The sequence below is a fragment of the Moschus berezovskii genome, chromosome X, assembly GCF_049115385.1.
Source record: "Moschus berezovskii isolate FMDL1 chromosome X, NW_MosBer_1.0, whole genome shotgun sequence".
Classification (NCBI taxonomy): Eukaryota; Metazoa; Chordata; class Mammalia; order Artiodactyla; family Moschidae; genus Moschus; species Moschus berezovskii.
In genome coordinates, this window is record NC_142488.1 from 48,468,054 (window position 1) to 48,492,750 (window position 24,697).

Sequence of the window (24,697 nt, forward strand, 5' to 3'; positions counted from 1 at the left end):
ATTTTTTTCTTGTCTTCAGTGACAAAGGAGACTGGCTGTTCATTATCATTAGGATTAAGTCAAATCATAACCTTATTTTTTAACCTTTCATAATTTTATACATCCTCTAAGTTCAAGTTATAACTAGAATCTAAGAAAAGGTTGAATGAAGAGCAAACAAAGTAATCATGTATCAGTTTTATTCTGTTGCTCAACTAATTGAATATCTATATATCTACATCTAGGGCTTCCCTGGTAGCTCAGCTGGTAAAGAATCCACCTGTAATGCAGGAGATCCCAGTTCAATTCCAGGGTTGAGAAGATCTCTTGGAGAAAGGATAGGCTATCCACTCAGTATTCTTGGGCTTCCCTGGTGGCTTCAGTTCAGTTCAGTTCAGTCGCTCAGTCTTGTCCGACTCTTTGCGACCCCATGAATCACAGCACGCCAGGCCTCCCTATCCATCACAAACTCCCAGAGTTCATTGAAACTCATATACATCGAGTCGATGCTGGCATCCAACCATCTCATCCTCTGTCGTCCCCTTTTCCTCCTGCCCCCAATCCCTCCCAGCGTCAGGGTCTTTTCCAATCAGTCAACTCTTCCCATGAGGTTGCCAAAGTATTGGAATTTCAGCTTTAGCATCAGTCCTTCCAATGAACACCCAGGACTGATCTCCTTTGGGATGGACTGGTTGGACTTGTAGTCCAAGGGACTCTCAAGTGTCTTCTCCAACACCACAGTTCAAAAGCATCAACGCTTCGGCGATCAGCTTTCTTCACAGTCCAACTCTCACATCCATACATGACCACTGGGAAAACCTCAGCTTTGAACAGACGGACTTTTTTTTTTTGGCAAAGTAATATCTCTGCCTTTTGATATGTTATCTAGGTTGGTCATAGCTTTCCTTCCAAGGAGTAAGCGTCTTTTAATTTCATGGCTGCAATCACCATCTGCAGCAATTTTGGAGCCCAGAAAAATAAAGTCTGACACTGTTTCCACTGTTTTCCCATCTATTTCCCATGAAGTGATGGGACCAGATGCCGTGATCTTAGTTTTCTGAATGTTGAGCTTTAAGCCAACTTTTTCACTCTTCTCTTTCACTTTCATCAAGAGGCTTTTGAGTTCCTCTTCACTTTCTGCCATAAGGGTGGTGTCATCTGCATATCTCAGGTTATTGACATTTCTCCTGGCAATCTTGATTCCAGCTTGTGCTTCCTCCAGCCCAGCGTTTCTCATGATGTACTCTGTGTATAAATTAAATAAGCGGGGTGACAATATACAACCTTGACGTACTCCTTTTCCTATTTGGAACCAGTCTGTTGTTCCATGTCCAGTTCTAACTGTTGCTTCCTGACCTGCATACAGGTTTCTCAAGAGGCAGGTCAGGTGGTCTGGTATTCCCATCTCTTTCAGAATTTTCCACAGTTTATTGTGATCCACACAGTCAAAGGCTTTGGCATAGTCAATGAAGCAGAAATAGATGTTTTTATGGAACTTTCTTGCTTTTTCAATGATCCAGCACATGTTGACAATTTGATCTCTGGTTCCTCTGCCTTTTCTAAAACCAGGTTGAACATCTGGAAGTTCACGGTTCACGTATTGCTGAAGCCTGGCTTGAAGAATTTTAAGCATTACTTTACTAGCATGTGAAGTTCATGACATTGTACAGGAGACAGGGACTAAGACCATCCCCATGGAAAGGAAATGAAAAAAGCAAAATGGCTGTCTGGGGAGGCCTTACAAATAGCTCTGAAAATAAGAGAAGCGAAAAGCAAAGGAGGAAAGGAAAGATATAAGCATCTGAATGCACAGTTCCAAAGAATAGTAAGGAGTGATAAGAAAGCCTTTCTCGGTGATCAATGCAAAGAAATAGAGGGAAACAACAGAATAGGAAAGACTAGAAAATCAGAGATACCAAGGGAACATTTCATGCAAAGATGGGCTCGATAAAGGACAGAAATGATATGGACCTAACAAAAGAGCTTCACCACCGAGATAATCATGGTGGTGTGATCACTCACCTAGAGCCAGACATCCTGGAATGTGAAGTCAAGTGGGCCTTAGAAAGCATCACCACGAACAAAGCTACTGGAGGTGATGGAATTCCAGGTGAGCTATTTCAAATCCTGAAAGATGATGCTGTGGAAGTGCTGTGCTCAATATGCCAGAAAATTTGGAAAACTCAGCAGTGGCCACAGGACTGGAGAAGGTCAGTCTTCATTCCAATGCCAAAGAATGCTCAAACTACCGCACCATTGCACTCATCCCTGGTGGCTTAGCTGGTAAATAATGTCTGCAAGGTGGGAGACCTATATCTACCTTACAAAGTAGAAAAAAAAGATACTTTTGGGTGTTTTCCTTCAAATCTCATCCCAGATAAAAGATAAGGAGAACATGCCAAATAGGAGGATAACAATAAGGAGAACATGCCAATAGTCATGTCACAGAACAGACTCCCTATTAATTTGCTCTTTTCATTTTCCTAGAAGTTAATAGGACAAATAATCTAGAACATCAAACTTAAACTCTTCTTCTATAGAAGATTAATGCAACTGTTGATAAAATTAATCCCATGAGATTCTTTTAAGAATATACATTTTTAATCTACATAATGACAGCATGTTCTTGGCTACTCAGTAAAAACTCTATTTATCTCCATTTGGGACAATAAGATGAGGAAAGATTAGGTTCTGGCAGTCTGGAAGAAGTTTCTTCATGACATATAAAATGAGATGAATCTACTGTGCTGTAGTTTCCCTAAATGCTTTTGTGTTCTGTTTCAATTCAATTCCTGGGTTGGGAAGATCCCTTGGAGAAAGGATAGGCTATCCACTCCAGTATTCTTGGGCTTCCCTGGTGGCTTTAGTTCAGTCGTGTCTGACTCTCTGCGACTGAACTAAACTGAACTGAATGAGTATAATGAAAGCGCATCCAATTAGGTATTATGGAATATATAAATTAACCATTCCTGGACCTCATAGAAAGAAGAGTTACATCTCATAAATACTATCCATTTTCCCTCAACTTTTAATTCATTTCTTCTCTAGTTGCATCTTGAAACAGAGTTTCAACACACTTCAGGCCTGGATCACTATGTTTCTCCAACTGCCATCAGTCAGCCCATAGGTTAACTTTCTTTCAAAATTCCTTTGCCATTTTTTATCATATTATATCAAAACTCTTCTGCCGAGCTTTATCATTTGGCTCATCCTTCCCAACCAACTTTATATTATACTATTTCCCAAACAGCAAGTTTTCTTTCCCTAGGTTAACTGTGAAATTCATTTTCTTTTTCACAGGGAAAAGCTGAAGAAACAAGGGAAAGGAAAAAAAGAAAAGAATGTTACTGAAATCTGTAACAGCAAAACTTTATTTATAATCGAATTTAAGGAATAATTTTAGTGCATGCTGAGAAAACAATAATTTTCCAAACATATAGGTTACCATCTGATGAGGAATATAAGATGATGCTGGAAAAGGCTTTGGCATACACAACAACTGAAACTAGGTTATTAGAACACTTACAATATTAGAGCATTGTTATCAGAACACTTATATATCACCTACTTTTATGTCACACCAAATTCATAGTTTATCTTCTAACTTCTTACTGGCTATTTGAGTAAACAGCATTCAAGGTTAAATATTAGGACTGGGGAGTAGGGAAGAAATGCAGAAGTGATAAGCATCACAACATTTCAGAGCCTATATATACTAATACAACATTAAGAAATAGTATTCCAATTTTTTTTTTTCTGAAACAGCATTTGGCAATATTTTAGCGCATGAGAAGGCACTGCTTTGGTCCATCCACTCTTTCCAGCTTTTCAAAGTGTTTTCTGGCATTGCGAATATTGATCAGAGTAGCTGCAGAAGCTGAGGATGGAGTAGGGAAGATATCCAACACAGTTAGTACAAATAGCCAAAGGAATATATTACTAGTAAAAACAAACAAATGAAAGAGAGTCAAATCCCTCAATGTATGTCACAGAGAACCTATGTCCCAAGTTAACCAGAGTTTAATTTTTCTGAGTAAAAGATTTGTTTATATTCTAAACAAAATATTTTCAAAATAAAATTTTAAACTCGTTTGCTGCTGCTGCTAAGTCACTTCAGTCGTGTCCAACTCTGTGCGACCCCATAGACAGCAGCCCACCAGGCTCCCCTGTCCCTGGGATTCTGCAGGCAAGAACACTGGAGTGGGTTGCCATTTCCTTCTCCAATATGTGAAAGTGAAAAGTGAAAGTGAAGTTGCTCAGTCATGTCTGACTTGTAGCTACCCCATGGACTGCAGCCTACCAGGCTCCTTCGTCCATGGGATTTTCTAGACAAGAGTACTGGAGTGGCTTGCCATTGCCTTCTCCGTCAATCTCGTTTAGTCTGGGGCTAATAGTAAAACATTATCTTCTGCTATATTCTAATATTACCCTAATATAGATAATTTAAGAGATAATTTAAATTTCTGGGAACATCCAAGAAATACTGCTAGAACCTTTATTTCAATAGTTGTGATTGATACAGGTATTATGGCATGGAGGCACCAAATATCTTTCTCTATGCCCATAACACAAATATGGGAGTACAGTACTTAGAAATATACCATTGTATATTGTCATTACATATTAAATGGTTCAACAATGAAAAGTTCAGAGCTTAGAGTGACTAGTCCTTTAAAAATATACCCCATGTGGAGCACAAGTCATACATTTGAGTTTGTTTTCTTTAAAATCCCCAGATTGAGTAATTTGATTTTTAAAGGTCCCATGAAGAAAAATATAATACTCTAGAGTCTAAATTATTTCTAAGCTTCAAAATATAAATTGATTAAATAAAATTTATTTACCATTAGTACTAACTTATTTTCATTGTGGTAAAATACACATAAAATGAAATTAACCATTTTAGCCATTGTTAAATGTATAGGTCAGTGGCACTAAGTACATTCACAGGGTTGTGCACTATAAAACAGTTTTTCAGTATCTTTAATAATGTACAACTTCTAAGGCAATTAGTTTAAAGAATATATGGCTTTGAATCTATGTCAACTAAGTTTAAACTTACGAATGGATGGATCAGACATCACGACCATCACATAAGTGTTGGATGTAAAAATGTCAATGAAAGCAGCAAAGTTAGAGTTCCTGACTTCCATGCTCTGGAAAGAGGCAGCTAGCTTGCTGTAGGAGAAAGGGGAAAAGTGAGTAAAGGGCATAAAATAATAGTAATATCAGACATTCTTATCTTTCATGTTAATATTTGCATACCATTATATCTCAATCCACCACCTCATTAAGACAGTTAATCACTAATCTCACTTTGTTTTCCAAGGAAACTCTAATGCCAAATTTAACATGTCTTGGAAAGTGGCCTTGACAGAAAGTGGATTAGGACTTGACAGTGACTGTGAAATGAAAAGTGGGCTTGGACCTAGATTAATGTTAAAAATCATGTTGCCAAAGATTTCTCTAATATTTAAGTTTATTCAGTTGAAATTTTCCTATCATTGATATTAACAACTATACCTTTTGAATGTTAGTTATGTTGAAATTCTAGAAATGACCCCGTTTCTTTGAAAACAAAAAGAGTAATAATATTTATATGCCATTTGCGATTTCGTCTTTAAAAATGTTGGCATAAACATACCAGAAAGTCTCAAAGTGTGCTAAGGCATAAAAGGGATAACTTATACTTATTCTATTGTCTGAGTATCAAAGTTTTACCACGATAAGAATTTTGATTATTAAAACTTTACTAGATTATGATGTTCAGCCATTCCTACTTCCTACATTCACAATGCTAAGATTCAAACTAGATTTAAACAAAGCTGAGACAATATGATCAGAAATTTTTAGATGCTCTTCTTTGTACCTTTCCTGAAATCAGTACCACACTATTTTAATTATCAGTTTTATAGTAAATCATGGTATTTGGTAAGGTAAACCCTCCTTTCTTTTTTTTTCAAAACTCTCTTGGACATCGTCTGCTTATTTCTTCCCCAATAGTAACAAACATCTTGAAAGGGTACTCAGCTTAGACATTTTTCATATGCTTCTTCTGCATCAGTTGAGTTTGCATTGAAAGATATTGTCTTTCACTACAGTCAAAAAGTTTAGAGTTGAGTTTTTGTCTTTTATTTTTAATTTTGTTTATTTATTTTGGCTGTGTTGGTTCTTCATTGCTGCACAGGATTTTCTCGAGTTAGGGGAGTGGGGGCTATTCTCTAGTTGCAGTGCATGGGCTTTTCATTGTGGTGTCCTCTCTTGTTGTGGAGTACAGGTTTAGTTGCTCTGCAGCCTGTGGGATCTTCCCAGATCGGGGATTGAACCCACATCTCCTGCATTGGCAGGCAGATTCTTTACCACTGAGTCACCAGGGAAGCCCAAGTTTTGTTTTTAATGTAAGGAACTATGCTGAATATAGAAGTGGAGTCTACTAAAGGTATTTGAACCTCTCAAGTATGACAATTTTTTCCAGAGATATTGAATACATCACATAAGATCTCTTACCTGCAACTCAGCTTAAATTGCTTAATAATGTTGCTGATTTTCTCGAATCTGTGGGCATCACGCTGTTCTTTACACTGATAGTGAGAAATCACCTACAAAAAAGAGCAATGCCCTTTCAATCCATGCAGCATTGTCTTATCACCCTCTACTACTCCTCAAACCATTACATCCGTCAGTCTCTTGGTCACCCTGATTTTAGGGTAGAGTTGGCAACTGGCTTTACTGTCTTTATTGCTCTGTCCCATATTGTATCAGTTCAGTTCAGTTCAGTTCAGTTCAATCACTCAGTCGTGTCCGACTCTCCCCGACCCCATGAATCACAGCACGCCAGGCCTCCCTGTCCATCACCAACTCCCGGAGTTCACTCAAACTCATTCTCGGTCGTCCCCTTCTCCTCCCACCCCCAACCTTTCCCAGCATCAGAGTCTTTTCCAGTGAGTCAACTCGTCACATGAGGTGGCCAAAGTATTGCAGTTTAAGCTTTAGCATCAGTCCTTCCAATGAACACCCAGGATCGATCTCCCTTAGAATGGACTGGTTGGATCTCCTTGCAGTACGAGGGACTCTCAACAGTCTTCTCCAACACCACAGTTCAAAAGCATCAATTCTTCGGCGATCAGCTTTCTTCACAGTCCAACTCTCACATCCTTACATGACCACGGGAAAGACCATAGCCTTGACTAGATGAACCTTTGTTGGCAAAGTAATGTCTCTGCTTTTTAATATATTATCAAGGTTGGTCATAACTATTCTATCAGTATTTTGCATAAATTCAACATCCTTAAGGATGACCCATCCAGTAATGTTTGGTTATAATTTTATTAGAACATCTAAGTATTGTCTATTTTGGTTCACTGCTAGCCTTTCTCACTTACTTTAAATATTCATCTTATTTCAATATTTCACAGAATAGTTGTTGATTCAAAAAAAGTACAAATCAAAAAGGAAAATAAAAATTCTTAGCTGTTCTTGAGGTATACTTAATATACTTAATTTTAACAAAGACTATAACCAAGTGATTTTTGATATTATATTTAAAAATCTTAACTGATTGATTCTAACCTCTGAGGATGTACTATTTATAAATGAAAAATGAACCTATTCAAGATGGACACCAATGCCAGCTGAAAATGCATCCCCTAACACTTTCAGATTAATAAAACCACAAAAGTATTTCCCACAGGTTGATGTTAAGTTTCTATAGGAAGCAAAACTGAGTCATTTGCCAGAAGAAAATTCACAAGGCAATTCCCTGAAACTGTCTGAAATTTCAAAAACATAATTCCTAGGCCAATGGTGGAATAGGTTCCTGTTGCTTGACTTCAAGTACCTCAGTAAAAATGGTCAAAACACCTAAACACAGTCCTCAAGAGAAACCAAAAGCCACTTGTTATTGTTGGTGAAAAACAGAGTTCATATTAAATTAACCTCTATGATCATATGTGGTAGATGTGGCAGGAAAATACCACTAAGCAGGATTCCATCATGTCACGTGTATCAAGACAGACAGAAAAGCTCACTTGCTTGCTGCTATTCACACTAATGGGAAAGACAGGACTCAGGATAATGAACTTCCCAGCAAGCAACGCCTGCCTATGGGATGAAGCAGAAGACACTGGTTAGGTCTCATTGCCTCAGCTGTACTAGTTAGCAGGAAGAATGACTGCCAAGTATGCTGCCATTAAAAATAATGTTTCTACAAAGTTAACAGGAAAAACTGCACCTGTATTCTCTGCCCTCTGTTGGCTGTAATAGGAAAAGAAACCAATATTTGACAGTTTGTCAGCTATTTGCTAAACTTTGTACTAGGATTTAATGTTATCATGTCCTATTTCAAACCACACAAAAATTATGATATTGATATTATCTCTCTTTTATACAAGGGGAACCAAACTCAAATTAAAATATGTGTCTATCATATATATGTTGTTTACAAGAGACCCACTTCAGATCTAGGGACACAAAGAGACTAAGAGTAAGGGGGTGGAAAAATATATTCCGTGCAATTGAAATAAAAAAAGAAAGCTGGAATAGCAATACTCATATCAGACAAAATAGACTTTAAAATAAAGACTGTTATAATAGACAAAGGAGGACACTACAAAATGATCAAGGGATCACTCCAAGAAGAAGACATAACAATTGTAAATATATATGCACCCAACATAGGAGGACCTCAATATATAAGGCAAATGCTGCTGCTGCTGTGTCACTTCAGTCGTGTCCGACTCTGTGTGACCCCATAGACAGAAGCCCACCAGGGTCCCCCATCACTGGGATTCTCCAGGCAAGAACACTGGAGTGGGTTGCCATTTCCTTCTCCAATGTGTGAAAGTGAAAAGTGAAAGTGAAGTCACTCAGTCGTGTCCGACCCTTAGCAACCCCACGGACTGCAGCCTACCAGGCTCCTTCATCCATGCAAATACTAACAGCCATAAAAAGAGAAACTGACTGCTAAGCTGCTAAGTCGCTTCAGTCGTGTCTGACTCCGTGCGACCCCATAGACGGCAGCCCACCAGGCTCCCCCGTCCCTGGGATTCTCCAGGCAAGAATACTGGAGTGGGTTGCCATTTCCTTCTCCAATATTTATATACAAAAATATTAGGGGACTTTTAATACCACAATTTCATTAAGGACAGATCATCTAGACAGAAAAATCAATAAGGAAATGACACATAGGACCAGATGAACTTAACTGGTACTTATAGAGCTTTCCATCCAAAAGCAGCAGAATACATATTCTTCCCAAGTGCACATGGAACATTCTCCAGAACTGATCACACGCTGGACCACAAAGTGAGCCCCGCCAGGTAAATTTAATAAAATTGAAGTCATATCAAGCATCTTTTCCCACCACAACACTATGAGGGTAGAAATCAATTACAAGAAAAGAAAACTGTAAAAATCACAAATACATGGAAGCTAAATAATATGCTACTAAACAACCAATGGATCACTGAAGAAATCAAAGAGGAAATAAAAAATACCTAGATACAAATGAAAATGAAAGCATGATGATTCAAAACCTATGGGACACAACAAAAGCAGTTTTAAGAGGGAAGCTTATAGAGATATAATTTTATCTAGTAAACAAGAAAAATATCAAATAAACAACCTAACCTTAATGCAACTAGAGAAGAATAAAACCCAAAGTTTAATAGAAGGAAAGAAATCATAAAGGTAGAACAGAAATAAATGAAATAGAGATAAAGAAAACAATAGAAAAGATCAATGAAACTAAAAGTTGGACCTTTGAAAAGATAAATAAACTTGATAAACCATTAGCCTGACTCATCAAGAAAAAAAGAGGAGAGGACTCAAATAAAATTAGAAATGAAAAAGAAAAAGTTACATACAGCTGATACCACAGAGATAAAAAGGATTGTAAGAGACTACTACAAGCAAATATATGCCAATAAAATGGAAAATCTGGAAGAAATGGACACGTTTCAGTACAACCCTCCAAGACTGAACTAGGAAGAAATAGAAAATATAAATAGACCAATCACAAGTAATGAAATTAAAACTGTGATTAAAAATCTTCCTACAAACAAAAGTCCAGGACTGACAGTTTCACAGGTGATTTATATCAAACATTTAGAGAAGAGCTGACACCTATCACTCTCAAACTCTTCCAAAAAAATGTAGAGGGTGAAATACTCACAAACTCATCCTACAAGGCCACCATCACCCTGATACCAAAACCAGACAAAGATATCATAAAAAAAGAAAATTACAGGCCAGTAACAGTGATGAACACAGAAGCAAAACTCCTCAACAAATATTATTTCAAGCTGGGAGTTTATTTGATTTCATCCCCTAAGGAAAAGATGAGCCATTGTGAACTGGGAGAAATGGAGGTTGACAACACTAACTAGAACTACTCAAATCCCTGACTTTTTCAGATTCCATAGAACTGAAATAGAACACAAAAGCATTTAGGGAATCTATAGCGTAGTAGACTCATCTCAACTTTCTTCTCTCTGTGTCATAAAGAAACTTCTTCCAGCTGCCAGAACCTCACTTTTACTAATGTTACTGTCCCCAATAGCAAGTTTTTACTGAGTAGCAAAAAACAAAGACACAGATGAAAGAAATCAAACATGACACAAACAGAAAGATATACCATGTTTTTGAATTGGAAAATGAATATTGTCACAATTACTATACCACCCAAGGCAATCTACAAATTCAACACAATCCCTATCAAATTACCAATGGCACTTTTCATAGAACAAGAACAAAACATCTTAAAGTTTGTATGGAGAAACAAAATTCCCTGAATATCCAAAGCAATCTTGAGTAAGAAAAACAGAGCTGGAGGAATCAGGCTCCTTGACTTCAGACTGTATCACAAAGCTACAGTAAATGAAAGAGTATGGCACTGGCATGAAAATAGATGTATAGATTAATGGAACAGACTAGGAAGCCCAGATGTAAATCCATGACCTATGATCAATTAATCTACAGCAAAGGAGGCAAGACTATATAATGAAGAAAAGACAATCTCTTCAATAAATGGTGCTGGAAAAACCAGATAGCTACATTTGAAAAATTAAATTAGAACATTGTTTAACACCATACACACAAAAACTCAAAATGGATTAATGACCCACATGTTAGACTGGACAGTATAAGACTTTTGAGAGGAAAACATAGGCAGAACACTCTGACATAAATTGCATTAATATCTTTTGCAATCCATCTCCTAGACTAATAGAAATTAAACACAAACAATGGGGTTTAATTAAACTGAAAAGCCTTGCACAGCAAAGGAAATCATAAGGAAAGCAAAAAGACATCTCACAAAATGGGAGAAAATATTTGTAAACTATGCAGCTGACAATGGATTAAAACAGCTCATGTGGTTCTCAATATCAAAAAATCAAACAACACATTCAAAAAATGGGCAGAAGACCTAAATAGATATTCTTCCAAAGACATACAGATGGCCAAGAGGCATGTGAAAAAATGCTTAACATCACTAACTATTCAGTTCAGTTCAGTCACTCAGTCGTGTCCGACTCTTTGCGAACCCATGAATCACAGCATGCCAGACCTCCCTGTCCATCACCAACTCCCAGAGTTTACTCAAACTCATGTCCATCGAGTCAGTGATGCCATCCAGCCATCTCATTCTCTGTCATCCCCTTCTCCTCCTGCCCCCAATCCCTCCTAGCATCACAGTCTTTAAAGAAATGCAAATCAAAATTAAAATAAGATGTCACCTCAAACCAGTCAGAATGGCCATCATGAAAAAATCTACAAGCAATAAATGCTGAAGAGGGTGTGGAGAAAAGGGAACTCTCCTACACTGTTGGTGGGAATTTAAGTTGGTACAGCCACTATGGAAAACAGTATGGAGGTTCTTGAAAAAACTAAAGCATGGTTGTCATATGATCCAGCAATACCACTCCTTGGCATATATCTCGATAAAAGTATAATTCAAAAATATACATGCATCCCTATGTTCACAGGAGCACTATTCACAATAGCTAAGACATGGAAACAGCCTAAATGTCCACTGACAGTGAATGGATAAAGATGTGGTACATAAATAAAATTGAACATTACTCAGCCATAAAAAAGAATGAAATGATGCCATTTGCAGCAACACGGATGGACCTAGAGAGTATTAAGTGAATAAGTGAAGTAAGCCAGAAAGAGAAAGACAAATATCATATGATATCATTCATATATGGAATCTGAGAGAAATGATACAAATGAACTTTTTTGCAAGATAGAAACAGACTCACAGACTTAGAGAAGGAACATGTGATTGCCAGGGTGGACAGGTGGGTGTAAGGATAGGGTGGGAGTCTGGGATTGACACATAGATAGATGCTGTTATATTTTAGAATAGATGGCCAATGGGGACCTATTATACAGCACAGAGAACTCTGCTCAATATTCTGTAATAACCTAAATGAGAAAAGAACTTTAAAATAGAATAGATCCATGCATATGTAAAAAAAGAAAAGAAATGTGTCTAAAATCACCAAGCTTTGGTAGAGCTCAGAAACAAATTTACTGTGAGCTACTTTTAGGGTTATATTTATGCAGCTGATCAGCAATTGCTTATGCAGTTCTTCTGACATGTCAAATGAGTTTTTATTACTGTTATTAAACATTTTACTTATAAATATAATATTGGGTTTTTCTTACTCCCTCACAGCCATATACACAGTAGGAGATAATATTATTAAGTTGAATTTATAAGAAAAATAAAGCCAACATACCTCTTTGCCCTTTCACCTCACCATCTGAACTCTTATCTATGTCACTGAGTTGACCATTACATCTCTTCCATGTTAAAAGTTTTAAACTGTTTTGGAGAAAGGGGTGTGATGCAAGTTTTCTCAAAGGAAAATATCCATCATTTCATAATAGAAGTCAATAGGAAATAGGAATTATTTAAGACAAATGGATAATTATTAACAAAATAATCTAAATTCTATAATAACAAATACCTGCGAATGTCTAAGTGCTACTAATTACTAAAGACCAACACACAAAAGAACTTCTTTCAAGTTACTTGCTGACAATACTACTTCATAAATAAAGCTATGTATGCTGAAGTAATGACAAGAAGGAAAACGAGTCTTTCTGAAAGTGGCAACATATTCTCCATTGCTGAACAGAAGAAGGTGATTTCTGCAGAGCAGAAAGTTCTCACCAGAAAAGTGGCTCTCTCAAATAGAAGTACTTCATCAGCCTCGATAATTTCAGCAAAATTCCTTAGGTTCATTTCCAGCTGCTGGACATTGGGGATAAGCTGATAAACAATGCTGGACCAAGCCTAACAGAACAGAAGCACAGTGCAATATTACTAACTGGTAAACAGGCCCAGATTTTTGCAAATGAGTAAGTATACTATGGGCTTCCCTGGTGGAAGTATACTATAATATATAGACAGGAAAATATAGTGATAATTGAGTCCTAAACAAATTCTAGTAACAAATATAACACAAATGAAGTGAGAAAATGAAACTAATATTTTATTTTTGTTGTTCAGTTAGATTTTTTAAAGTTTCAACCACTTATGAAATGCTTCTTTCTACTGATAGTTAAAAATCAACAAATACTTTAGTTCCATCATATTGCCTTAGGGAAAGCTGAAAACTCTGATTTACTGGGCTAAAGAACTTCTAATCCAGTCATTCAAATAGATATCTAAGACCAATAGTGTAGATTGCTCTTAAGATCAGAACCTAATATTTACATACATCCAAGAATCAATTTAGTGTAAACACCAGAGCCACATAGAAAAATGGCCCCTTCCCTCAATGGGATAACATACAAGAGAAATTACAAGAGAAAATAGTGGCATTATTTGAAAAGGCTTATTGTCAGCTGTATAAATTATTGATCTAACCAAATTAAAAATGGTCCACTGTGTGTTTGCCTAAAACTGATTTCATCCAGAGGAGTATGACTATAATAGGAATTTAAATTAATCACACCCTCCCTCTATTTTCTTAAGGCTCTTTTATTTGAATTTTCATTATAATATTTCTTTCAATTTCACTCCAATTTGTCTGGTAGGGTGTATAATCTTCTCTCCCCTACTAGAGCACAGGAACCTGGTCTTAGTTATTTGTGTGTCCAACAGTATCAAGCAGATATGCAATGAGTGCTTGTAGAATAAAGCTTAATAAATATGTCAGCTCTATGTAACATTTATGTAAGAGATGTAAGAGCCATGTTTCTGTTCCAATTAGTTTTATTACTTAGGCATGGGGGTTCAGGTTCCAAGTTCCCAGGTTGGTGTTAATGTCACTGCTGAATTTACCTTGGAGAAGGCACCAAAGCTAACCACAGCAGAGACATTGTCACTCACAGCAGTGTTGTGATTAGCCAATTGTCTTTGGTCGTGTTATGTATTGCCATCCTTCACACCGCAGTTGGTTCTTATCAGTGCGTCATGTCCATCCTTATTCACGGTTACCTGTTCTATGGGAATAAGGCTTTGAGAGAAATTCGGCCCAAATTAATCTAGAACAGTATTTCCTAGACAGGTATCTCAAAATGATCTGTTATTAGAGTGAGGCTGGGTCAACATAATATTGGGAAAAATTAATTAGTTAAAAAAATAAATCAGTGGTTATGTTTTAAAGTCCAGCTGTTTTTCTCCTTGGCAAATCAGGTTTCTGTGCTTTTGGTTGAAGATACTTGTCAGATGCAGTTGATACTGAGGCTGTAGCTATGAGTCACTGAGAAGGATGCTTTCCTACCCAGACTTGTCAATGAATACCAGAAACAGTCTGAAGGAAAGGTCTGACCACAGGAAGACCAAAAAGAAGCCAGTCTTTCAAATCACTAAATCACTGGGAGAAAGGGAGAAAGCAGGATAAGGAGCCTATGTGCCAATGAGGTAATTTCAACTTCACCCATAACACAGCTATTATTGTAACCTTTACAACTACTACAAGCAGTGTGGTATCCATTCCAGCAATAGGAACAATTTCTTTGGTTGAAAGTCTTTAATTTTGCATGAAAGTTGCAGCTATCATATTCTTGGAATAACATGTCTCATTCTAAGACTCCCCTCTCCAATTTCTCCCCTAAATACTCTTCTTCTATTGCCATCCAAACTTAGACAGACTAGCTTATATCCTGTAGAGGTACCTGAATATTAGATATAGTTCCAATCAGCACTGAGACCAAAACAGGTCAAAATGGATGATGGCCAGTGAAACCTCTACTGTCATGAAGATCTGCATCAAATTAATCAGGGCCAAACTGGGCTAATTCAGTGTGATCTGGTAGGTATGTCGACCCAACCTAAAATCAAAACCAAAATCTCTTAAGGTTAAGTTGGATATTTTTCAATTTATTGTAGATAATTTCTTCTTTTAGTTCAACACATCTAGATTGCTATGAAAGAGTCTAAAATCTTTTAGTTTTGATAATACCTTTCTAGCTTTTTTTTTTTTCATGCTCTTTAAACTCAGGGAAACATACACACCTTATAGAGAGTTTCATCCCAGATAGATGTTCGGAAGCAAGAGCATTCCAATGGGCGAGACAAACGCCTCAGATCTTCTTCTCGCTCTTTAAAAATCTGAAGTAAAAAGACCAATATACTGATCAGCATATAACAGCTCTCCTCTCTCACTGCAAAATCTGAGGTGTAATATTTTAAAATATTTTAAACAGAGGTATTTCATTCTCTTCCAGAGGAATTTTTAAATGTATACCTTGCTTCACAGACTAGGATGGCAGGAATGATTTCAGGTCAGGTTTAAAAAGTGCAACAGCTACTAGAATTCTTCAGGACTGTGCTGCTTATTCTGAGTACTCACTGAGAGTACTATGTTGGAAAATAAAATCCACCATATAGAGAAATCTTAATATATCTAACATTCCAAATCACCCAATCTGGGTCACTTTTAAGATATCGATACCATTATCAAGATTTTATAAATCAAAATACTTAAACTTGTGTAGATATGTTTCTCTCTCATACACACATGCGTACATTCATACATATTATTTCTATACAGGCTGTACTTATTTGGCTACATAGATACAACAACTCATTACACACAAATATATATATATATATACACACACACACCCATATGCACATGGAAAAACATCTATTTATACAAATATAAATAGATACACAAATATTTTCCAGAGTTTGCATGAGTGTATGTTCAACATTGTGATGGATAATTTTATATTACCAATTTGACTAGGCCATAGGACCCAAACATTTGGTTAAACACCAATTTAGATGTTGCTATGAAGATTTTTGATGAGATTAAAATTTAAATCAATAGACTTTTAGTAAAGCAGATCCCCCTCCATAATATGAGTAGGTTTATATAATTGGTTGAAGGCCTTAAGAGAAAAAGACTCCCATTTCCCAGGAAGAGGGAATTCTGACTTCCAGACTGCCTTCTGACTCAAGTTTCAACATTGACTCTTTCCTGGGTTATCAGGCTCCCTGTAGATATCAGACTTGCCAGCGTCTGCAATCATATGAGTCAATTCCTTAAAATTAATTCAATCTCTCTCTTATTCTCACATACTTCTTATTCGTTCTCTTTCTCTGAGAAACCTGAGTAACACACACATATAAGGAAACACTTTATTTTGCTTGAAATTGCTATTCACAGAACACCCTAGACATTTTACTCTAAAATTTCCAAGTTTGAATCTTCAATGAAAGACTATCGGTTCAGTTCAGTTCAGTTCAGTTGCTGAGTCATGTCTGATTCTTTGCCACCCCATGAATCACAGCATGCCAGGCCTCCCTGTCCATCACCAACTCCCGGAGTTCACTCAGACTCATGTCCACAGAGTCGGTGATGCCATCCAGCCATCTCATTCTCTGTCATCCCAGTCTCCTCTCGCCCCCAATCACTCCCAGCATTAGAGTCTTTTCCAGTGAGTCAACTCGTCGCATGAGGTGGCCAAAGTATTGGAGTTTCAACTTTAGCACCAGTCCTTCCAATGAACACCCAGGACTGATCTCCTTTAGAATGGACTGGTTGGATCTCCTTGCAGTCCAAGGGACTCTCAAGAGTCTTCTCCAGCACCACAGTTCAAAAGCATCAATTCTTCGGTGCTCAGCTTTCTTCACAGTCCAACTCTCACATCCAGACATGACCACTGGAAAAACCATAGCCTTGACTAGACGGACCTTTGTTGGCAAAGTAATGTCTCTGCTTTTTAATATGCTATCTAGGTTGGTGATAACTTTCCTTCCAAGGAGTAAGCGTCTTTTAATTTCATGGTTGCAATCAGCAACTGCAGCGATTTTGGAGCCCCCCAAAATAAAGTCTGACACTGTTTCCACTGTTTTCCCATCTATTTCCCATGAAGTGATGGGACCAGATGCCATGATTTTTGTTTTCTGAATGTTGAGCTTCAAGCCAACTTTTCACTCTCCTCTTTCACCTTCATCAAGAGGCTTTTTAGTTCCTCTTCACTTTCTGCCATAAAGGTGGTGTCATCTGCATATCTGAGGTTATTGATATTTCTCCCGGAAATCTTGATTCCAGCTTGTGCTTCTTCCAGCCCAGCGTTCCTCATGATGTACTCTGCATATAAGTTAAATAAGCAGGGTGACAATATACAACCTTGATGTACTCCTTTTCCTATTTGGAACCAGTCTGTTGTTCCATGTCCAGTTCTAACTGTTGCTTCCTGACCTGCATCCAGGCTTCTCAAGAGGCAGGTCAGGTGGTCTGGTATTCCCATCTCTTTCAGAATTTTCTACAGTTTATTGTGATCCACACAGTCAAAGGCTTTGGCATTGTCAATGAAGCAGAAATAGATGGTTTTCTGGAACTCTCTTGCTTTCTCCATGATCCAGTGGATGTTGGCAATTTGATCTCTGATTCCTTTGCCTTTTCTAAAACCTGCTTGAATATCTGGAAGTTCACGGTTCACATGTTGCTGAAGCCTGGATTGAAGAATTTTGAGCATGACTTTACTAGCGTGTGAGATGAGTGCAATTGTGTGGTAGTTTGAGCATTCTTTGGCATTGCCTTTCTTTGGGATTGGAATGAAGACTGACCTTTTCCAGTCCTGTGGCCACTGCTGAGTTTTCAAAATTTGCTGGCATATTGAGCACAGCACTTTCACAGCATCATCTTTCAGGATTTGAAATAGCTCAACTGGAATTCCATCACCTACACTAGCTTTGTCGTCCTGATGCTCTCTAAGGCCCACTTGACTTCACATTCCAAGATGTCTGGCTCCAGGTTAGTGATCACACCATCGTGATTATCTTGGTCGTGAAAATCTTTTTTGTACAGTTCTTCTGTGTATTCTTGCCACCTCTTCTTAATATCTTCTGCTTCTGTTAGGTCCATACCATTTCTGTCCTTTATGGAGTCCATCTTTGCATGAGATGTTCCCTTGGCATCTCTAATTTTCTTGAAGAGATCTCTTGTTTTTCCTATTCTGTTGTTTTCCTCTATTTCTTTGCATTGGTCACTGAGGAAGGCTTTCTTATCTCTCCTTGCTCTTCTTTGGAACTCTGCATTCAGATGTTTATATCTTTCTTTTACTCCTTTGCTTTTCGCCTCTCTTCTTTTCACAGCTATTTGTCAGGCCTCCTCAGACAGCCATGAAAGTCTATACTTCTGTTAATTAAGCTTAAAATCCCACAAAGAACATTAACATATCTTTGTGAATATTTACATAAGCATTTAGAAAACATTAAGTTGATCACTAAAAATTATAAGTATTTAAAAAATCCATTGGAATGCTCTAGGACTTTCTGTGGTAAATTGGGCCAGGGAAACAAAACAGAAAACCCTAAATTAACAAACCCTCACAATCTCAAGGCCAAGCTACATACAGAATTTTCAGCTGAATTAAGAAAAAATTGATACTTAGTGAGAGGGAAAAGGAATTAAAAGGACAGACACTCTAAAGTCCTTTTCAGAGTCAAATACTGAACTGTCAAATTGTTTCTGAAAACCTGGAAGTTAACCCAGAAACAACAAAACATAGGCAAATACTGGAACACTGAAGGCAATCATATAACTAATTATGGAAAAAAGTATTCTTGACCATAGTTATTACCAAAAAAAAAATATTCTTAAGCTAAAGAGGATCCTTAGACTCCTAGGTTCCAACCCAAAGAGGAATCGTATTCTTCTATATCACCAGTATATTTTGAAACTGCTTTCTTCAACTTTATTTACTCTTCTAAATAGAGAATCTTCTCTTTCAGCTTAGATTTTAAAATCCAATCTTCTCATTTTATATTGAGCACTAAAGCTGGACTGTATTTGTGACGTGCCAGTCCTGGGGTATCATAGCTAGCTAGGAGTTTGCCCTTTCTACTGTGTCTTTTCTGGTTTAATCTTTGTGTACTAATTCCCATGGTAGAAAATAAGATAAATATGCCATATCAGTGTAATTATGAGGTCTTGAAATTGTGCCTAACACTGTGTAATTGGCATTTGAATTGGTGCATACCAGTTTCGTAGGTCAATCTAGAGACAGTTGTGACCTTTCTTCATCTCAACCTTGGTAGGTCTTCTAGCCTTGACAATAACTGCGTGTTCTGAAGGACAGTAAAACAAGGGCAGCAAATATATTTTAAAAATATATAAAGCTGCTTAGTTATATCACGTGGTTAGGATCCTTTCCTAACTTGGAACATTATTTGCTAAATGAACATTATCTTTCCCTTACCAGAGAAGATTTGTTTGTGTTTTTAAAAATAGATATCAACTTTATTTTGAAAGCCTATACTGAGATTTTTTTCCCTAAAAATGAATGGTATAAATTTACCTATATCTCTACAAAAGAAGTTTACAAAGCACATCAATCATTTGGTGCATCACCCTTTCTACTTACCAGGTCTCGTTGATCCTCCTGTACTAGATCCATTTTGTGTACCAAGCAAAAGATTTTGGCATCTGGAGAATTCTGCAGAATGGCCTCCAGGCATGATTGGTAATAGTGCATGTCCTTTTCCAGTTCACGGCTTTCCACATCAAAGACATAAATCAAAACCTCCACATTTCGGAATATGTTGTCTCGTTGGCTAGTGAAATAATTTTCCATGAATGTGTCCTGTCTAGGAGGTAAAAGAAAATCTAGGTAGTATGCAAATATCACTTAATCACTCCCATTTATGATCCATTTTTGTTGGCTTAATCAATGTGAAAGATAATGCTAACATTTCAAATTAAAAGGCAAATGATAATAATAAATCAGAATGGGCTCATTTTCTTACTTATTAGGCCACACCTTGCACCACATGTTGCCCCCCTCCTTGTGTTCCAAATACATTTGACCTTCTGATAGTTCTAGAGGCCCATGGTCTATCCACCATGCTGTTCACTCTGTCTCACATGTCTCATACTTTTACACCTAATTAATGGCTACTTTTTCCACTGGATTTCAATATAATCCATAGTTCCTCACAGAAACCATCCCTGCCCTCATTGACTTGGGCAAATCCAGTCACCACAGACCCTTATACCAACACACTGGTCTTATTTGTAATACCACAAGTGTGACATTACACATATTTGTGTGAGTTTTTAATTAATGACATTCAATTCCCTAGACAGCAGGCTCCATGAAAGCAAGAACTATGGCCATTACTACTCAACATTGTTTCCCAGCTTTTAGCACAGAGCTTAGCACAGGAAAACTACCACAGAGTAGTTTTTCAGTGAATATTTACTGAATGAATAACTAGTCAAACAGTCTAAACTATATGATAATGGCTCCAAGTTAACTTTTTAGTAGATTTTGCTCTTTGCTTCTTCGGCTATATGCAGCTTTCCAAGAAATTCTCAATTACCAGCTACTCGAATAAAACAGTAGTGTTTTGTCCTGAACAACAACAACAAAAAAATCAAGGAGTGGTATCAACAACATGGTAGGATGAAAAGCTACCTTTGTCTCTACCCTTTAATCTACAACCAGTAAAACATTCACAACTCAGCAAAGGTGTTTTTGCCCAACACACCAGGATGCTAGAGAATTCCACACACCTGCACCTCTGAAGGTGGATGGACTGGAATAGATAAAGGATGCAGAACCTAAGGAACAGTCAAAGTATTACCTGCAATTCTGACCCTCTGACCAGGGCAGCTAAGCCCACAGACCCATATAACCTGGCAGCAGCAGGGTAGGCAGTGCACACAACTCCAGCCTCCTGGCTGCAGTGACAGCCATGAACACAAGTAACTGTACAGTAGCGGGAATGGGGGCTGGGGCCCTGTGTCTCCAGTCACTGAGGTTCCTAAGTCTCTAGCCCCCTGTTCTTCCCCAATATCAGCAGAACCTATGAACCTTAGAAAATCAGATAGGGAAGAGGTACTGGTATGAACTTGGCTCCCACTACCCCTTCCCCCTGCAGTGGGAGAGCCTATGACTCAGAGGATACTGGAAGCAAGGGAAGAACCACCATCCAGGTATACCAAGAAGCTTCTGCCAGTTAAACAGGCAGAAGCAAGGTGCCAATGAACCTGAAAACACAAGAAGTGATAATGAGCACAAGAGCAGGGGACACACTTCTGACAGAAATAGCTCAGGTAAGAGAAACCAAAAACTTATGCTAAAGTGTCACCTATGGAAAAAGTAAAGACCTCTAATTTCTAACTGGTTCCATATCACATGCTCTGTCAGAAGAAGCATCAGGAAAAACCACAGTAACACTGCACCACAAAAAGAAAATGACAATTCTCCAGAAATCAAACATAAAGTCAAAGAATAATGTGATCTAACTGATAGAGAATTTAAAATAGCTATCATGAAGAAACTCAACAAGCTACAAAAACTCAGAAAGGCACTTCAATGAGCTTAGGAATAAAGCTAATAAACAGAAATGCTTTGCCAAAAAGATTGAAACTTTAAGAAAGAACTAAACAAATTCTGGAGCTGAAAACTCATAATAAATGAGATGAAGAATGCATTAAAAAGCACTGGAAATGAAGCAGACCATATGAAAGAGAGAATTAGCAAGTATGAAGACAGAAATCTAAGATGCAAAACAATGAGGAAATTCTATAAGAGCTATCTGACTCCTTTAGGTAGGGCAACATTAGGATAGTGGATATCCCAGAGGGAGAAGGCAGCAGAGTTTATAAAAGCTGAGGGAGTTTATCAACACTAGAGCTGCCTTACGAGAGATGCTGAACAGAGTTCTTATACCAGAAACAAAAAGACAAAAGTATACAAAACTTGGCATAAATAAAGTGATAAAAGGTTTTCCTCAATGGCTCAGTGGTAAAGAATACACTTTCAATGCAGAAGACGTGGGTTTGATCTGTGGGTCAGGAATGATCACCCAAAATGTAAGTGAACTGAATTTATACGAAAAGACACAGAGCAGCTGGATAGGTTTTAAAGTAAGACCCATATTAAAAAATCAGAAACAAAAGATACCATAAAAATACAAAGGATGAGAATAACAAAACACACCACAGAATTAAAATGGATTGTAAGAGAATATTCCAACAAATTGGACAACCTAGAAAGAAATGGACAAAATATTAGAATCATAAAACCTTCTAAGACTGAACCATGAAGAAACAGACAATTTGAATAGGCTGACCACTAGTACAGAAGTTGAAACAGTAATCAAAAAACTATCAAAAAACAAAAGTCCAGGACCAGATGGCTTCAGATGAATTTTACCAAACATTCAAGGAAGATTTAATAATTATCCTTCTCAAACTACTCTAACAAATTGAAGAGAAGGGAACACTTCCTAACTCACTTTTTGAAGCCAATATCACCCTAATACCAAATCAGACAAAGCCAACACACACAAAAGGAAAATTACAAACCAGTATCTCTGATGCACATAGATGCAAAAATCGTCAACAAAATAACAGCAAACTAAATATAATACATTAAAAGGATCATGCACCATGATCAGTGGGATTTACTCTAGGGATACATAGATGTTTCAACACCTGAAAATCAATCCATGTGATATACTACATTAATAAAATGAAGTATAAAAATCATATGATTACCTCATTAACTTCAGAGAAAGCATTTGACAAAATTCAACATACATTTATGATAAAACTCAATTAAGTAGGTATAAAAGGAATGTACCTCAACATAATAATGGCTGTATATGATAAACTCACAGCTAACATCATACTCATTGGTGAAAAATTGAAAGCTTTTCTGTAAAATCTGGAACAAGACAAGAATGTCCACCATCAACATAGTATTGGAAATCCTAGCCAGAGCAATTAGGCAAGAAAAGGAAATAAAAGATATCCAAATTGGAAAGGAAGAAGTAAAACTGATTTGTAGATGACATGATTTTATATAAAATCCTAAAGTCTCCAACAAAAAATAAATAAATAAACAAATACAGTAAAGTTGAAGGATACAAAATCAATATACAAAAATCTGTTGTGTTTCTATACACTAATAATGAGATAGAGAGATTAAGTAAACAATCTCATTTATAACTATGACAAAAAGAATAAGATATCTAAAAGTAAATTTAACCAAGGAGGTAAAAAAACTGTACATTGAAATCTATAAATTGCTGATTAAAAAGAACTGAAGAAAAAATAAATGGGAAGATATGGTGTGCTCTTGGATTAGAATATTGTTAAAATGTTTCTATAATGCAAAACAATATACAAAATGAATATAATGCCTATTAAAATTACAAGAACATTTTTATAGAAATAGAATAATCCTAACGACGAATTGACTCACTGGAAAAGACTCTGATGCTGGGAAAGGTTGGGGGCGGGAGGAGAAGGGGACGACGGAGAATGAGATGGCTGGATGGCATCACCGACTCTGTGGACATGAGTTTGAGTGTACTCCGGGAGTTGGTGATGGACAGGGAGGCATGGCGTGCTGTGATTCATGGGGTCACGGAGAGTCGTACACGACTGAGCGGCTGAACTGAACTGAACTGAACATTTGTATGGAATTACAAAAGACCCAAATAGTGAGAGTAATTCTGAATAAAAGAACAAAGCTGGAGATATAACACTCCCTGATTTCAAAATACTACAAAGCCACAGTAATCAAAACTGCATGGTATTAGCAGAAAAATAGATACAGATCAAGGAGCAGAACGAGAGTCTAGAACTCTATGCATATACAGAAATTAATTTATGGCAAAGAAGCAAAGAATATGCAATGTACAAAGTACAGTCTCTTCAATAAATGGTGTTGGAAAAAATGAAGAACAATATCCAATAAAAAAGAAACTAGACCAATCTCACACCATACAGAAATGAGATGAAACTAGACGAATCTCATACCATAGAGAAAAATTAACTGAAAATGGAAAATGGTTTAAAGACCTTAACACAGTATTTGAAGCCATAAAACTCCTAGAAGAAAACCTAGGCAGTATGGTATTTGACATCAGTCTTAGCAATATCTTTCTAGATATGTCTCCATAGGCAAGGGAAACAGAAATAAAAATAAACAAATGGAACTACAACAAACTAAAACGCTTCTCCACAGCAAAAGAAACCAACAACAGAACAAACAGACAACCTACTAAATGGGAAAAGACATTCAAATCATACATCTGATAAGGTGCTAATATCCAAAATATATAAAGAATTCATATAAACTGATCATCATCAACAACAACAAAACAATCTGATTAAAAAATGGGCAGAGCAGCTGAATAGACATTTTTCCAAAGGTATACAAATGGTTAACAGGAGCATGAAAAGATGTTCAATGTCACTGATTACTACTGCAGCTCCTGCTAAGT

General features: G+C 37.1%; 1 protein-coding gene across 2 annotated transcripts in view; it reads right to left on the bottom strand.

Moving 5' to 3' along the window:
* Window positions 1-3,323: 3,323 nt before the first annotated feature.
* The window catches only part of RRAGB (Ras related GTP binding B), a 47,724-nt gene continuing 26,350 nt past the window's right edge, over window positions 3,324-24,697 (bottom strand). For both annotated transcript variants that reach the window (XM_055438679.2, XM_055438678.2), the window contains 6 exons: window positions 19,819-20,041; window positions 15,455-15,550; window positions 13,163-13,285; window positions 6,487-6,578; window positions 5,042-5,157; window positions 3,324-3,856 (listed from right to left, as the gene is read on the bottom strand). In XM_055438679.2, the coding sequence (XP_055294654.1) occupies window positions 3,759-3,856; window positions 5,042-5,157; window positions 6,487-6,578; window positions 13,163-13,285; window positions 15,455-15,550; window positions 19,819-20,041 (748 nt within the window). In that variant the 3' untranslated portion in view covers window positions 3,324-3,758. The remainder of the gene's footprint in view (window positions 3,857-5,041; window positions 5,158-6,486; window positions 6,579-13,162; window positions 13,286-15,454; window positions 15,551-19,818; window positions 20,042-24,697) is intronic.